Here is an 18209-nt window from a genome sequence, read left to right as displayed (position 1 = left end):
GTTCGATGACTCGCTTTCGATGATTCATGGTGATGACCAATTAGAAATTGTCTCCCTTTGTCTCATATTCCACCACTATGACGCAACGCAGTGTCGAACGCGTAACGCAGTGGCGAACGCGCAACGGAGTTGACCAATCACAAGCCAGAGTGATCTGGCATCGCGTCGTGATTGGTAAAATTAGAGGACTCTTATGTCCTTGCGCTGCGTCTCAGCGGGAACCTAACTTAATTAAGTATGATCATAATTTACAACCAAACTTGATACTTATTTTCACGTTTATAATAATGAGATAGAAATATATAATTACAGTTCTTTTATTAGGATAATCGAGCAATTTTGTAATTATCAATGCGGCGCAAAAAGCATAATTAATCCAAGGTAACATCATTATCTTGCAAAATGTATTTCTAAAATCAATTAAATTATGCGCATATCAATACATGTCTATAATGTCAAATAATTAATTTCCCAGTACCTCATTCATTAAGCATTTGAATATAATTATATAGCGTTGGAAAAAATATAGTCATATATTGGATCGGGTTAAATGTTCCGAATAACGTAGTGATGTAGTTATTTATTTAAACGTGTAAGAGGAAATACACTATACTGGTAAGCTTATTATATAGGCCTACTTGGCAAAGAACACCCCCGACCCCGTATTTTGTTTTCAAATAAGTTAAAAGCTTCCCAGTACAATGTATACAATGTGTGTGGAAGAACAAACAGCCTAATTAAAATGGGGAAAATAGGAGAATTGTTCTTTAAAATGCAATTGTAAAATAGCGCCCTCAATATAAAATCAATTTACCCATTCTGCTTAATTCGCCTGAAATCAAGTATCATTATTTTATTTCATTTTACGCAAATTGATATTGCATGGCTTTCGGCTGATTCCATCAATTACAACGTTCATTCATTACGTCATGTTGACGTAACCCGAGGCTAGCAAAACAAATCTTACTCTCAACGATTACCATGGCAACTTACCACGAACTATAAAACCAAATTCATTTTTTATTTTGATAGATTATATTGTTTATTTCGGTATGATTCGGGCACTGTCGAATGTCGGTTTTAATTTTTAAATAAATGTTTACATAAATGACAACAATGTTAATTACATCCTGTGTTGTAAAAATGAATTTTCGTTTTAATAGGCTTTTGTTCGATTTCGAGAAAACAGTCAATATCTCTGCGAAAAACTTTGAATCACAAAAGACTTTTGAGTAGAAGGACAATCACTCTACTATACAATACGAAAATACTAATGTTAACTTTACAAATAAGAAAAAGCGAACCCTGAATATATCAACTGTTCATTTTTTAGCCGATTTTCAGTCACGGTATCTAACATGGTAATACGGTGTCATGTACCATCGCCTATCATATACCATCAAAGCAACACTAGTCATAACATGTGATACGTATGACACTGTATTACATAATCTGCCTATGATACTGAACACATAATACCATATGTGGAGATACAGCAAAGATTCGGGTGCACATCCACGTCAAACAGCGAAAATGAGACAATAAGTAAAACTGAACGCACATTATTTTGATATACAATCATGGAGTAATCTTTACTCTATGTATATAAATATAAATATATAAAAATTACGTTCGTTCGTTATTTGTCAGTGGTTACTATCTCATAATGCCATGTTGAGAACATTACAGAGAATCAGGTTCATAAATACTGTTATGGAACCATTTTTATGTTTGACATTAATATGATCTCTTAGCCACCTGTCTCCAATTTTACAGCTAATTATTCTCTATTTTGTATAACGAGCGACGTGACTGTCTCTCTGTAAATGACTCCCCGTAGTTGTATTGGCAGACATGCACCTTCAGACCTAAAGTGAGACGATAAAATGCAAGAGATTGAGATTTCCGATACGTAACGATTAAGGGATGATGTTTAGGAGTTGCTATGAATATATTATATTGATTATGCAAACACATTATATCATTGCCACCATTACAATGTTGTATTCGCTGTCGCGTCAGACCTTTCGCCATCGCGTCAGACCTTTTGCCATCGCGTCAGACCTTTTGCCATCGCGTCGAACCTTTTGCCATCGCGTCAGACTTTTCGCCAACGCGTCGGACCTTATCATATCACGTTATAATAATGTATAATTTGTTTCAGAAAAATAATCGTATTAAAATGCACACATTTGGCTACATTTTATAAAGTCTGTCCGACAGTGTGATTACTGTGTCACTGTGTTTGTTACTAAATCAAATCAAATTCTCATATTTGATCTTGCTGCTGCGGACTGTGCAAAGTGAATTACTTAATTCAGTATAGGCCTAAACATACTTGCTTAAGTCTGCATGGATCTACTTAGTATGCTTTGCGTGCGTTCTTAGTGATAATATAAATTCGACTAATGAATTTCTTGTCGCTTTGGGACTCAGACCTTAAAATTCTGACACCGAACTAGACTATAATGCATTGAATTTCACTCTGTAATTATTGATGTTGCTTAAAAGTATACAGATTGCTGAAAAAAAAGTTTCCGAAACAAGAGATGGAAAGAACGTTATTTTTTAAATGGAGATATTATGGACCAATTTAAAGTACAAACTTCACTCATGTCAAAATATATTAAGCAGATGTGATTTTAGCATCAGTTTATGAATAATTATTGAAACTATAATCAGTGACTGTTGATTAGTGTAACAACGAATAGAATATTATATTGTTGTTGAATAACACTGCCATACGTTTCTAATGAATTTAATCATTTTAAGTTATACATTACTTAGCTGAAGTTTTCACTTCACTTATTCAAAAATCATAATTTTTTACTTAACAATTTTAAATCAAATGGTAATACATGATTAAAATAATAATACATGATTACAGTGTAGATGTAAAGTGATAATACTTTTGTTTCAGAGTTAAGTTGTTACTGAATATGATGCAAAGTATTTAAAATCAAGTTTATTAAATTAAAAAGAACATAAATTACAACATAAATGGGCGTTTCCCATAAAACAACAAACAAAAATTTAAGTTAAACAAAATGTACGTTTGATGTTCTACAGCTATCTGTCTATCAAACTTTATGTGACAAAACAATGTCACGTGCCCATATATGGACACGATGATGTCATATTACTACCATGGTTGGGCATATCACTACCATATTTGGGCACATCACACTTTTTTTGTCAAACTAGTTTGATAGTGTAGACACCGCTTTAGAAGAAGCCGGTGTTTCTTTTCCTTACACATTCTTTATCCAGTTACTAAATAATAGAATAAGTAAGTTTCATCGACTGATGGTAATCAATCGATAATGTATGGGGATTCTTGCTTATGACGAGATAAATGATTTAAAAGGATTCTTGAATTCATTATTTGAATGAAGATCATCTGTATTGCTTTGAAGATAAAACTAATTTTGAAGTATGAGAATGACAAAAACGAGTGTCAAAGTGACATTTTAATTTACTAAAAAGTGAATGTTTTATGTTCCGTAACTCACATTAATGTTTATATATGCTGTCACGATAATGTCAAATGAGTAAAGCAATTCCGGAAAAGATTGAAAAAAAAAGTATGCCGAAAAAGATGACAATTTTGTCATAATTAGTGCTACCTTAAATGTTGTAATATTCTATACACTTGATGTATCGGATAACACGATGTAAAAACTATAAAATACACGTTTTATGAATAGTAGGCCTAACTCAAGATTAGTACAATAAATCACATACTATACTACATTAAGTAATAACGGTCATAAAAACCATAATACTAAAATATCTGTCAAAATGTGAAAATATAAACACGACATTACCGAGTGTTTAAACTTGTTTCCCACTAGGACGCTGCGCAAGGAAGAAATGCAAGCGAGTTGACCAATGAAAAGTGACAGTTCGAATAATCCATCGATTGTGATTGGCCAACTCACTTGCGTTGCGCTTACGTCCTGCGTTGCGTTCTAGTGGGAACCAATCATTAAGCAACAAGAACGTAGTGTTTTACGTTACGGTATAGTTTTTGGATTTACCCCGTAAAAAATCGGCTTGAAAATACATTTGCAAATCCATTCGTCGGTTAATTTAATAATATTCTTGTTGTCAAATAGGTCACTACTTAATTGACATTTGAATCCGTTTTATTTGCTTATGTAATACTCATTGATCACTACCGTATCGTTGATTGATCTCAATAACGTCTGCTAACATGTCAGATATCTCACATTTGCCTTGCGTTATTGGCAATTACTGATCATCAAAGATATTTGTACTAAATAGATATTCGAGGAAAAATGATAACCCGGTCGAGAGCTTGTAGCTGTATGTTGATTGTAACGTTGTTATTCGTCCTGGGGGCCATACGAAGTATAAAACTAGGTACCCAGAAATAAGAAATGTATTTAAGCTGAAATTACCAGAAACATACATGTATGTCGTGCCGGATCAAGTATGAAAGACCCTTTAATCTTATTGAAATTCTAGCATATACCTGCTGCACTTACCTTTTTGTGCACATTCAAAGCTATCTTCTGAATCGCCTATATACATAATCTCCGGTTGCAGATCAAACCAGAATGTGTTACCCATTGATGTTTCATTTATTGCAAATCTGAAAGCTCTTTCTTCAACACTTATATCACTTCCTCCTGTGAATAGTGCACCTGAACAAAAGATAACAAATACATATTATTATTGTTGTCATTATGACAATTGGCATTGAATCCTTTTCCAAACCAACCAAAGTAACTAATCTCAATAGCCGTAACTGTGACATATGTTATTATTATCTTTTTCACCTCCTGATAATATAATAGTTCATTTTAATTAAAGGTAGATCAGTGTACTGGTATCATTGTTATTATCATCATTCTAAAACAGGGCATGGCCTATGGGAGAGTATATTTTTATGTTTTAAGTTAAACTGTATACTCTTGTAAATATATAAACTTATATTAATTATCATAAATGTGCAATATTGAATAATTATTAAAATAAGTAATTTTTAATCATTTAGCCAGTTTTTATCAGAGAATTGTGTTGGTTTTGTGCTTATCTGTTGGTACAATTGTTCTGTATATTTTTACTGTTTTAGTTATATATATATGATATGCCAGTTTTCAATAAATACTTTTGTTAATTCTTTTTAATGGACAAAATAAAGATATTTATGACTATGACTAAAATACATAACCATGAGTGTATCAACTTTGTACGACATGATATGAGTAGGCCTAATAACATTATTAATTGTGATGCATAACAGGCATTGTGTCTGTATATAACAATTACATATCTGCTGGCTTACTGATGATATCCATCCATCTTAACATTTTCACATTGTATATTTCTTCTCATAATCATTGCTTTGTTAAAATGCACAGATTGTTTCAAATCAAAATATTTTCATAATGACTAGCTTTCACCATGAACTGGCTAAAGCAACATATTTCCACTTATCAAAGCAACATTCATCATCATGCTGTTGCTGAATATTTTCACATAACAGTACTCGATGATTTTAAAACGTTTCAATTATGAAAGCTTGGCTCCCACAAGTTATTTGACCAATCACAAGCGACAGTTTTTTAAGCTGTCGCGTAGATTTATAATTGGTGGAATTCTTGCGTTGCGCGTAAACGCATTCGTGTTGCGTCCTAGTGGAACCAATCTTTAAGCTCTGTCTACACTACCAAACTAGTTTGACAAAAAGTGTCATGTGCCCAAATATGGTAATGATATGACATCATCATGTCCATTATGGACACATCACATTTTTTGTCACATAAAGTTTGAAGTGCAGATAGAGGTTTAGTTCATAAACTTATGTTATAATAGAATATGATTTCATCAGAAACATTTACTAATTTATGAACCCTTTGTTTGTTAGCTGCAGGCATGCCGCGATGTGAGTCCATCCCCCTGTGATGATTGAAAGCCAGAAATAATTTTCAGTACACTATCCATTCAGACTATAATCACCAAACTTCAGAAAAATGCGTATAAAATTAACTTTTTAAAAACTTCATGCCATTTTTTAAAACGAATGAATAATAGATGTAAAAATAAAACCAGCAATAACTACTAGTTTTAAAAGCATTTCTATGTGTTTATCAATAAATCTATGTTTCTTGACAGATTGATAGTTTGGCTTTTGGACATTTTGATGCGTTTAGTTTTGGAACATTTCTAAGAAACATGACTACATTGACACTCTTGAAATATCTAAGCTTTTTTCAAATGACACCAATATTTATTATCTGTGGTGGTCACTGTAAAGTCAATGCACACGTACATATTTACGAGATGGTTCGTGAATCTTAAGCGATGGCACGCGACTCCTACGCGATTGTACGCGAATCGTACGCGATGGTACGCGAATCTTGCGCGCACAAAGATTGATACAAGTGGGTGACCGAATGTGACATTTATGATGTCACGTGCCCGCAATTTATCCCCATCAAATAAATGTACGATATGTTATAACGGAAAAGGTGATACATTGCTGAAAGGTACATCAATTTTCGCCACAGTGATAACAATTTAATGATTGTTAGATATGAGCTACATTATCTCGTTCGTTATTTTATGATCAATATGACAAAACAGAAACATTAAATAACAATAAATGTCTACAAACCCACTAAAAGCACTGACGACAATACCATCATAATGAAACAGTCATGGCATTGTCAGACACATTTTACAACACATATCATCCTATCACATTATAATAAGACTTTTTTTTAAAATGCAAAATATCAGTGATTTTATAACTATTGTACACGATTACTTCTAATTTTTGATAATTCGTGTAGCATAATCAAATTTTAATTTGTTTCACACCTTTAGTGTATTGTGTCTTTTTGTCAACATAACGTTGTTTATCTTCCCACATGACGTGTTTTATGAATACATTAATTTAAATGTAATTAAACGTATAAGCAACTATTCTATTCTGATATTTCATTTAATAAAATAAAATAATCTTATTTTAAATCACGAATTAAGTTGTTGTAGCCTTACTGCTGTGTAGCGCCCGCTACGTTCTAAAGAGATTCCACTTTCTATATTACCATTATACAGATTATCTTTCATTGACGACGAGTAATAAGAAACAAATTAAAATTTGATTATACTACAAGAATTATCAAAAATTATAAATAATCTTATACAATAGTTATAATTCGTATTTTAAACCGTTTCGGGTATTTGCCATTGAAGTCAACAACTTTCTTAATATTTGTGTGTATTTTATTTCGAATGTTATTGCCATTTGATTAGGAGCAATTTAAACAATTTAGCATAGTGTTAGTCATTCAGTAGCCATATATGGTCGTTATATTCCTATGATACTCTTAATATGACTATGGTAGATAGGGAAAAAATCTTTATTTTTGGATACAACTAACACAAAATGTAGAATATTTTTTACTGAAGTTAAACGACTGCAATTTATGTTGTTTAGCTTAATGCTTGAAAATCGTTAATTTGTTTAAATATTCGTTGTTTATATTTATTGCAATTTCATTTCTGTGTCTATCAGTCAGGATTCTCTCTGATCCATCCGTTGTCTCTATAGAGAGATACTAAAACGATAAATAAGCTGCTGGTGAACTTGGCACTTAACGTAGAATCTGGTACATTGGTGGATAAAGCCCTTTAATGCTCCTCCTCTCATAGGTTATACCTATATTTGTAATCAGAAAGGATTCTATTGTTTGATAGTATTTTAGAAATATATTAAAGAAATAAATTGAAAAAGTAAAAGAGGTAATGTTCCTATTAAAAAATGGAATAAACCTAAACATCAATTGTACAGTTTTGTAATTGCACTTACTTACTTAACTTGCGTGAATAATGGACATTTTCTAACTCTCGATTAAGTTTAGTTTCATTTTAAAATACAAAATGAGTTATAGTATAATAGATTTATGTTATTTCATGCGTATTTTGATGTTAATACAGTGAATAATGATTAATGAAGTATAGTTATCAATTTCTATAGATTAAACCAAAAGCAATTATGCTATGTTTGTCCTGTAAGCTAAAGGTTACATAATACAAGTGAAAAGAAACTTTAACATCTTGAAGTATTGAATTTTCTGAACAATCATAGCCACTTTACTAAAGCATCGTTAATGTCACTATCAAGAGATGTTTACTTTGCGCGTTCAAACACTGATAATAATAGAACGGGTTTAGCACGCGCGCGTAAACTTCGTGACTTGTGTATCAATTATAAGGGTAGAGCTACGAATGACATTACAACATGGAATTATAATTTCCAATTATGAAATCCGTCTGTTCGTCAGTATCTCAACAGGGTCACGTGGTGCATACCCACCAACCCACAGTGGATACCAGTTAACATATAGTAACTGTTTTTAGTACTCTCTATGCTGATCATAATTAGAAGCAACTGTTTTTTACGTGGGCTTCAAGTTAAATAGCTTGTTGATCGCTGTAGTTTGTCTATGAATGTAGTGATACACCTGGCTATTTAAGTGTCTACTCAAAGACTAACTGCCAAACTTAGTTACAGTAACGACTGTTTTACATTTTCATTTAAAGTCTGTTATATCAACATCTGACGTACGTACCATGCACTGTAGTACTTTTCATGGTGGATAATTTTAATATCTTGATTTGTAACTACAGATACCATGGTAGTGGCAAATAATGTCATTAAATTTACTCAATAAAACCTACAGTACCCACACACATATTGTAGGCGTTTCTATTTCGACATTATACACTTATACATACTTCTTCACATAGTCATTGTTTTACAATATTTTCGATTGCCACTAAAGGTATATCGTTTATATCAAAGTACGCATCTGCACTCTATGATCTACTCTACACAAACAAGCACCATATAAGGACTTTGTAGTAGAATAAAGCATCGCCTAATACTTTAATCGCGTTTCGTATCCACGTGACCTCTAAACATTTCTTAATGAAATTCACGGTTGATCCACCCTTCAACATAATTCAAGAACGTTTTAGATCTTAAATCCGAAATGTTGGTTCACTGTACAAAGCACTGATTACTGGTATGGTGTGTGTGAAACGCACCGTGGAAATACTAAGACAAACGCGTTTATCTCTGAGCACTAGACTGCCAAATAGATCACAATCAACGCGTCTTTAAAGCCCGGAAGCATTTGGGTCTACATACATAAATTATTCACAATTTTCAAATTGAATAAATTAAAGAAATAAAATCAAGTTATATTAAACGTTAATAATTGAAACGCCTCCTCAGGGAGTAGCATGCTGTTGTTCATCAAAAGGGCAACCTGTGTTTTTTTTTAATGAAACCATTTTTGTTGACGCAGCTAGAACGGATATTCCCATGGCCTAGAGATAAACCAATACAGTACATAATTCAATACAGTATGTGCAAATAAATTCTAGTCTTCCATACATTTTTAAAAACTTTCTACTAAATAAACAGTGATTCCGTCATCAAATTTTTGGAAGATTATGACTGTCTGAGCCGCTTTCTACCAGAAAAGACAACGCGACATTGACGCGCGTTCTAACATTGATGAAACTACTACAGTACGCGTGCGTCAAATTTCTGATGTTTATTTTGTTTAATTATGATTCGGTTGTAGCTAATTTTTGTTTTAGGCGTACTATTCACTTCACATATAACGTCCAGTAGTGACAGGCAAATTGTGTAGTACAATATATGATATATGTATATGTGATATATATAAATCCAAAGGCAAATTACTGAAAAAGTGACAATGCTGTGGGTATCAGTGGCTGGATCTCAATGGAGATACACAAAAAAAGCGAAAAGCTAAATCAAAACGATAAGTAAAACAGCCAGAAAAGTTAGCAGAGCTTTCGGGCAACACTAGCCCTTCATCAGTGCAATATATATATGTATGTGATATTATATATGTTACAGAATTTGCATAATACTGTACACATAGGCCTAGATATTCCGAGAATAGAAATATGTAGTACAGTATTATTATGTTATTTGAAAGCATTAGTACCGTACGTATAATACCAGCAAAATATATAATTTACCGTATTTAGGCTACATATCGGGTTTGAATAACAGTACGGTAATTAAACACTTAGACGACTATAATCAGTTTAAAAAACATTTAAAAGCACTATATTTCAAACAATGTTACGATACTAATTGATGTGAAGCGCCGCTGATTATAATTAAATGTTGTATAAATGTGCGCTATACAAGTAATAATAATAATAATAATAATCATAACATACAGATAGAAGTTTTAGTGTCAAACTTAAAGTTGTACAGAGGTTGCGTTTTTTGTTTGATTGTTTTGTTTTTTTTGGACAATTGAAGATGTTTTGACAAAACATTCAAATATATATATTTATTATACATAAAATGAAAATGACTATAGTAGGCCTATCATAAAGAATAATTTGATAATAGTTGATGGTTTTACCAGAACATTGAACAAATTAGTTAGTAAAACAACGTATTTGAACTGTAACAATATTTAAATAACGTTATCACATATGGCAGCATTCGATTATTCTACAAACCATTTTATAGTTATTTCATTAGCATTCACTCTGTTACTATTTGTTATTATTATTAAAAAGTGTTTATTTATTGTTGTTCCCTGGGTGCTGCAAGCTGTTTTATCAGGGAAAGAAATGAAGGTGTTATGATTGATTTTTAGATTTTTTTTATTGTTGATATTTTTAGATACAGTTTTATTGAAACATTATATTTGTATCTTAATGTGCTACTCGGTAAGATGGGAACACTGGCACTTTGTTTCCTGACTTTTATACTTTGTTTTATTTTATTATGTTTTTGGCAATAAAGAATAAGAATGGAAAGAACCAGAATATAGCTAGTATAGTCTAATATCTAGGATGTGATGTTGTCTTTTGCTATAAAGTATAAGGTTTATCGCAAATAGCTTAATTTCGCGAGGAACTTGAGAAAGGTTTGGGAGCAAGCGTCGGCACGCGTACGTATCTACAAACAAATCGCGTACGTACGCGCCGTGACGTTTGCTCCCAAACCTTTCCCATCATGCGCGTCTCGCGCGCTATTTGCGATAAACCTTATACCTGGAATTCAAATTTCAAGGTCAACGCATTAGTTATGATAAAAATAACTTGTGTTAATTAATTCTGTACAATCTATGCTAAAAGTACAATACATGATAATATTATCTTGCAATATTGCGTGAATAAATATTGATTCAACGTTTGGAATTCCGTAAATAGTCATAATTTGAATAAAATATAAGCAATGCTGTTTAATTCTGTCAAAAATCAACAGCTGTTTGCTGTTATCAAAAATAATTGTTAGAATTTTGCAAAGTCAAGTTAAACTGAGATACTGCCGTGAACATTTTTCAGCAACATTTTCACATGTATGTTTAATGTATTAATGTATACTAATGTAGTAACTTAGAGCAAACGTGATATCTCATAGACGTCACTATTTTCATTATCGGTTGGACGCCCATGTCATCAATAATCTGTGTGGTGTTACTAGTCATGTATTTTAGCTAACATTAAACAGCAAAGCTTTAACAAATTACTTAATGACATCTAATCTTCGTTTCCAGAAGATATATCCATAGTAATATATACGTTGTAATTTGTAAATGCACCTATTGCCCTCCATACATAACTTTGCCCTGATTAATATGTCGGTCGTGAGTCGCACGGTCTCCAGAATATCATGACTTTGGCTTGATTAAAAACTACTTTTGTTTGTTTCTAGATAATATTCATCATTTTTAATGTTTTTATTTATTATTCTAAACTACAGCGGACATGTGCCATATTTTACAGCTTTTGTATAAACTCATATTTTGAAGAAAAAAAAGTTATTATAAAGTATATCCTTAGATGGTATTCGTTTTACACTTAATTGCCACACTAAATATGATATCAACTTCAATATTCTAAAGTTACAAGACATGGCATTATATGAATTAAAACTTTGATATTTTCAATCGAGTTATAATATTCTTGTTGGATCCTGCGTCGTATTTAACGAGAACATAAAACATAATGTATTCGAATTCATCTAACAGAGTGCATGCTAATGAAATAACTATAAAATGGTTTGTAGAATAATCGAATGCTGCCATATGTGATAACGTTATTTAAATAATGTTACAGTTCAAATACGTTGTTTTACTAACTAATTTGTTCAATGTTCTGGTAAAACCATCAACTATTATCAAATTATTCTCTACGATACAGATAGCCTTTTTCATTTTATGTATAATAAATATATATTTGAATGTTTTGGCAAAAAAATCTTCAATTGTCCAAAAAACAAGCAAACAATCAAACAAAAAACGCAACCCATGTACAACTTCAGTTACCAAAAATTCGAGTTGGTTGTCAGAAAAAAAAAAATAAATATATATAGCGATACCTGTCATTAGTTGAACGCGCATGCGTCAAAAACGCGTATCGTATTTAAATAAATACACATACATAGTTGCTTCAACGTGTTTTTAATAAACCAACTTATGGTGGTTTTTTATAGGCAAAAGTTAACTTTGCAGATAACTGAAATAAATACCAAATAACACCTATCGATCAATCAATTTATTATCAGTATTTGTACGCGCTTCAAAATACACGCGCAGGCCATCAATCGTGGTCATTTGATGTGTGTCCAGTCAAATAAATATTGACCACATGCGAATTATGAGATATTTTATTTAAAATCCTTTTTATTGGTTGTTTATCCATTATATTGTGACGGTAATTTACTAGCTTGGCACATTCTGATCTTCCGCTGTCAAGTTAGAATTTTAACCGATCAGTGTCACATATTTTAAGCAAGAATATTTATCATAATATTTTGTAATGTGTCCAATAATTTATTTCCAAAGCATAAAAGTATACTCTTGACATTGAAATAATTCACAGACACAAATGTTAGTTTCTGCATCCCTTCCTTTGTGACATCCATTGGTTAAATGTTGTCTAAAATCTCTCAACTTATGGCTATAAAAATAACGAATTCTAATGTTTTGTAAAAAGTCTATTAGTGTAGCATTGCGTGAACGCGCTGTTGTGGTGTTAAGACGTTGTTATGTTAAAGGCCAATTTACACAGACGAGCGGTAAGGGCAAGCGGAAAACCGCGTAGCTTGTCCCACGTAGAATCTGTATCTATCCGTCCGTTCGCTCCGCGTTGCATGTAAATAAGGAACACGTAAGCAATTTAAACAATCACAACCGATGGATTATCCGATTTTTCGCTTGTGATTGGTCAACTCCCTTGCGTTGCGCGTACGTCCTTGCGTTGCGTCCTAGTGGAAACCAAGCTTAACTTACTGCGTTATACGTCGTTGCGTTGCGTTCACGTACGGACTTCAGTGAAGGCAACGACAAATAATGATAAAGTTTCAATTTGTAGGGTTTTTAAATCTCATATTTAGATAATAATGCTTATTTCTGATTAAATCAAACAACCTAATAACCGTTTTTCATTCCGTTTTCATGACAAATACTCACGCAGCAAAGTCTTACTATAGCATATTTTTATTTTAGTGTCAGTGTGTTTTAATATTATATATTGCTATTAGAACAACTTCAGTAGTCCGTAGTTACTACAAGAGATTGTTTCTTAATAGCTTTCAAGTGCTTTTACTTTGCACATAATACACGTTTTCATAAAATGTACAATTTCGTTTTAAGTGGCATTCAATTCACGAAATGAATAATTTTTTATATATATATACACACGCAATACACATAATTGGTTTCAGAATATTCTTAATACAATGTAAAAGTCACGGTGCACGTGTAGTATTCAACATAATTTACGAATTTTAAAAAACATACTTAAGATATGTGTCTCATTGTAAAATTGTAGGCCTAAACAATTTACTTGGTAAAGATTTATTCAAATGCAATCGGTCGTGTCTTCGCTAGTTATGCAACATAATCCAATACATCGATAATATAAAAGTATAAATTTCATTTATGCTAGATCGTCGTCAGAGATTACCTTGATAAGATAAGATTCAAAAAGTAAATATAGAGACACGTGCTTAAACAATGTACTAGTCTGTATTTTAAGAACAAGATCACAAACCAAGTAATTATAACTAAAGTTGGTATCGCTCAACATAAAACTGCTCCTTAGAGTTGATTTAGGTTACGTTTTAGCGTCATGTATGTCAGATATAGGGTATATAATATCATAGTTTATCAGTGGGGAGCAGCAGATGAACAAACAGCGCCAAAAGCGACCTCTGAGTTCCGTCATTGACATGACCTCTTATACCAACCTAACTTATTAACGTTGTTTTAAGTATGTATACTGCTTGCTAATTGAATCTTGCTCAGTAAACATTTTGCATTTGGAGTATTATTGTTAAAAGGTATAATGTTATCATGTTTAACAACATGTATTATGTTAACATTTAAACATTCCATCCGTATCGGGCGAATGCCATTAGAACGTTCTAGGCGCGTGTCGTCAACTTTCTTTCTACGTGGATCCTTTAAGTGGTTCTATGGTCCATGCATTCTTCAACACTTTCTTACATCTTTTATACTACAGAATGAACCCCACCTTGAAAGTACAGAAATGAAATATTTATATTATTTCATTATAAGAATCTTCAAGATGCAGTTATTAATAAACTTATGTTTGCACTCGGGCACATTGTTATTTACAAGTTTTATAGATGAATAAACTATTAAGTAAAGTTCATTATAAGATGTTCAACGCAATTAGTATTTATAGCGTTCACTTTACGTCAACAAATAATCGTTTCGATGGGAAAAAAAAAAAGAGAAATAAAATGTCAACAACACATCGATCATTTCCGTCGCCATTAATAAACCGTGACGCGTTTTAAAACTATCGGAACGTCATTGAATACGCGCTAGCCTGCAACCCACCGTGGACCTGAAACGTTGCTAGTCTAACATTGATGTTTCAAAAAAATGTGTAACAATTACTGTATTACCTACTGTGATTATTAGGGGAAGTATCTGCTTAATTATCCCCAGCAGCTGTTTTGGTAAATTAATGATTTAACCTGTGCACATAATGCATCAGCCCTCATCATAGTATAGCAAGATAACACATCAGTGATCGTCTGAACGCGAATAAAATGAAAATGGAAGAGTGTATAAGGTTCAATTCAGACGCAAGACATGTGATGGAGACTTGATGTCGATGACAACATACCAATAGTTAAATCAAGCATTATTTTTATTATTTTTCTTTTATTTGATTTTACAAAACCATCATTTGAAATAAAACCAAATTAAATACGAATACGAACGAATACAGTATTCTTAACGAAAGTTTTTGCCAATTAACAAAGGGGACATACTAATTTGAAAACTCTATATTAAGGCATAAGTTAGGAAATCACCACCCATTAAATTTCAGCCAACTGCTAAATTATTCCAGATTTGACACAGATTGTGTACAAATACTCATTCATTTAAAATGATATAGCCTATCCGCTACGCTTTACTGACAAACAAAATGCGAACATTTACAATCATAATTTTAACACCATGCTTGAAATCATATTCTATTAACAGCGCTTGATCACGTGTACCTGTCGTCGTAATGTTGCCAATGACGTCACATTACTTAATAATACAAACAAGCAAGGTGGTGGTTATAGAGATTGACAGATAAAAATATTACTAAATCTGAAAGCAGGATTAAATATTAAATTTTAGATTTTGCCTCGTAAATTGTAAACACACTCTTATTGTGTTTATAAGTTGATTAATTGAGTGTCTCTCTTTGAATGGAGGTTAAATTCATTTTCATTAGTTACATTTTACTGTACATGATATTTCATTTTTCCATCATTTAGTTTCATTTTAAAGCATGTTTTACGTTCTAGTGTATTTCTAGGTATCTCCCTTAATACGACCTGTATGTTAAAATACTACAAAGATTCAATGATCATACTATTACAATTATTAGAATTATTAATTACAATAAACATTCCCATCAGATGGTGACTTTCTCGCCCCATTACTACAGATTGTACAGTAGGTTTTTGACCGAAATTAGTAAAAATGTAAATATTTTGGCACATGTGGCGTTTCATACGTGTAATACTTGAGCTCACAATTGGGGCAATACAAGTCTATACAGGGTGTAGCAAAGTACTAGGTATGATTCAACGCCTCTGTAGTGTAATTCCTCCATGGTAACATTGGCCTAGAAGCTCAATATTTCTGTCAACGTGCCCCAATCAAGTGCAGCCATAGTGGTACACATCGTTTATTCGTTAGTGGACACACCATGCCAATGTTAACTTCATGTTAGAAAAACACTATCGCTTTTTGATGATGAACAACTCTAAAATGTATATAGGAAATGTTTTTGTATCTATTATGTTGTGTTTATTGTTTTATGTTTTTTATGTAAAAGGGTCCTGCGAAAACAGAAGTGTAAACTTCTCTATGCAGGATCCTTGCCATCATTTATGCTATGAAACTATATTTATAAAGGATGAGTAAATAAATGTGAATTGAATAAAACATTCCTTAAGTCTCAACTAATGTATTCATGTCTCGGAAAATCTAAATTTGTTATTGATTTCCAATTTATATCACAACAAGTTTATGTGTATTGGTAACCAATCGGAAATTGAAATACATTAATAGCTTGTGAGTGAGGTGTCTGTGTAGGGTGTTAGATGGCTCGTAATAACAGTGATGTATATATAATCAATACAATATTTGAGAAAACTACTACTTCGTTAATTGAAGGAGTAAATGATAGTTTAAGTTACAGTTTATCCTCATTTCGGTCACCCTATCCATTCACACAATTTGATTTCATTTTAAATGATTATATCACTTAATTGAATGAATACTAATTAAACTGTCATAATATTACCATGTATTATCATTGTTATACCAGTATTACATGAAAATGATCTACAGCACTAACTCATGTGCGGTTTTTTGAACGCAACCTATTTTTGTGTGACGATAGAGAGGGCGCACTCTTCTACCCAACCGCGTGACGAAATATTAAAAAAAGTCTTATTGCAAACTTGCCTTTCTCTTTTGACAGACGAAATATCTTTTCACAAAAGCCTCAAATGACATATAGCATTATAGAACAGGTTATAATCTCTCTTGACTTTCATATAACGTAATTGCAACGTTTCAATCGATTAATGTACTAGGAATCGGAAGTTCTCTCAATACAGCTTTTTATATTGTATGAATTTTATGCGAGGCTATGTTATGAAATACTACATTAAACATTTATGTTATTCATATAGTTTGTGTAGGTTTTGTTTAATGTTAACCTCGTTCAAAGTCAGGATAATATCACTATATATAAATCGTTATTTAAATAATATATGTAGATTTCGATTTAAAATAAAACAAATTCAGCTCACGATTATCAATTAAGTACAGTCCCTTCGCCACAAGTTCGTTTCCACTCTAAGGTGCAGAATAATGCACAGAAACGCAGCTTTTACGACGTATCGGTTCACACTTGGACGCAACGCAAGGACGTAAAGCTAAGCTGTCTACACATCAAACTAGTTTGACCAAAAAAAAGTGTGATGTGCCCAAATGTGGTAGTGATACGCTCAAATGTGGTAGTGATATAACATCATCATGTTGTCCATATATGGGCACATCACATTTTGTCACATAAAGTTGGATTGTGTAGACAGAGCATTAGAAGCGCACCACAAGTAATGTGACCAATCAGGACGCGATGGATCATCCGAACTGTCACTTCTGATTGGTCAACTCACTCGCGTTGCTTCCAAGAAGTGAGAACTAAGCATTAGGGAAACATGCGTTAGGGAAACATTCACATAACGTTAAATCCTATCGCAGCCTTTCATGCATTATTTATAATGAGCTATATTACATTCATTGCCACCTACGCTTCTATATTTATGAATATTTGTATTAAGGAAAAAGAGAACAGCGGTTGAACGCGCGCGGTTTTTTGTGATGACGTCACTGACCGAGATGTGACAAATATGGTAAGATTCGCGTAGGATTATGGGTAATATATTACCGTAAAGAGACGCGTCAGATATTGAAACAACAACTAGTTAATTTGGTTCTCGTAATCATCAGTTGGATTTAATAACAAGATTAAAGTAATCAATATAATGATAATAGATGTCTTTAATTTCGAGTTGAGATAAATGAAAAACAAATTACTAAGATCAT

At 32.4% G+C, this 18209-nt stretch overlaps 1 protein-coding gene across 2 annotated transcripts in view; it reads right to left on the bottom strand.

The window, feature by feature from the left end:
- Positions 1-18209, bottom strand: part of LOC144847573 (glutamate receptor ionotropic, kainate 2-like) — a 55607-nt gene that overhangs the window by 12261 nt on the left and 25137 nt on the right. For both annotated transcript variants that reach the window (XM_078704005.1, XM_078704004.1), the window contains one exon: positions 4512-4670. In XM_078704005.1, the coding sequence (XP_078560131.1) occupies positions 4512-4670 (159 nt within the window). The remainder of the gene's footprint in view (positions 1-4511; positions 4671-18209) is intronic.

Source organism: Antedon bifida, chromosome 7, assembly GCF_963402885.1.
Source record: "Antedon bifida chromosome 7, ecAntBifi1.1, whole genome shotgun sequence".
Taxonomy (NCBI): Eukaryota; Metazoa; Echinodermata; class Crinoidea; order Comatulida; family Antedonidae; genus Antedon; species Antedon bifida.
This window is presented reverse-complemented; position numbering and strand designations above follow the sequence as displayed.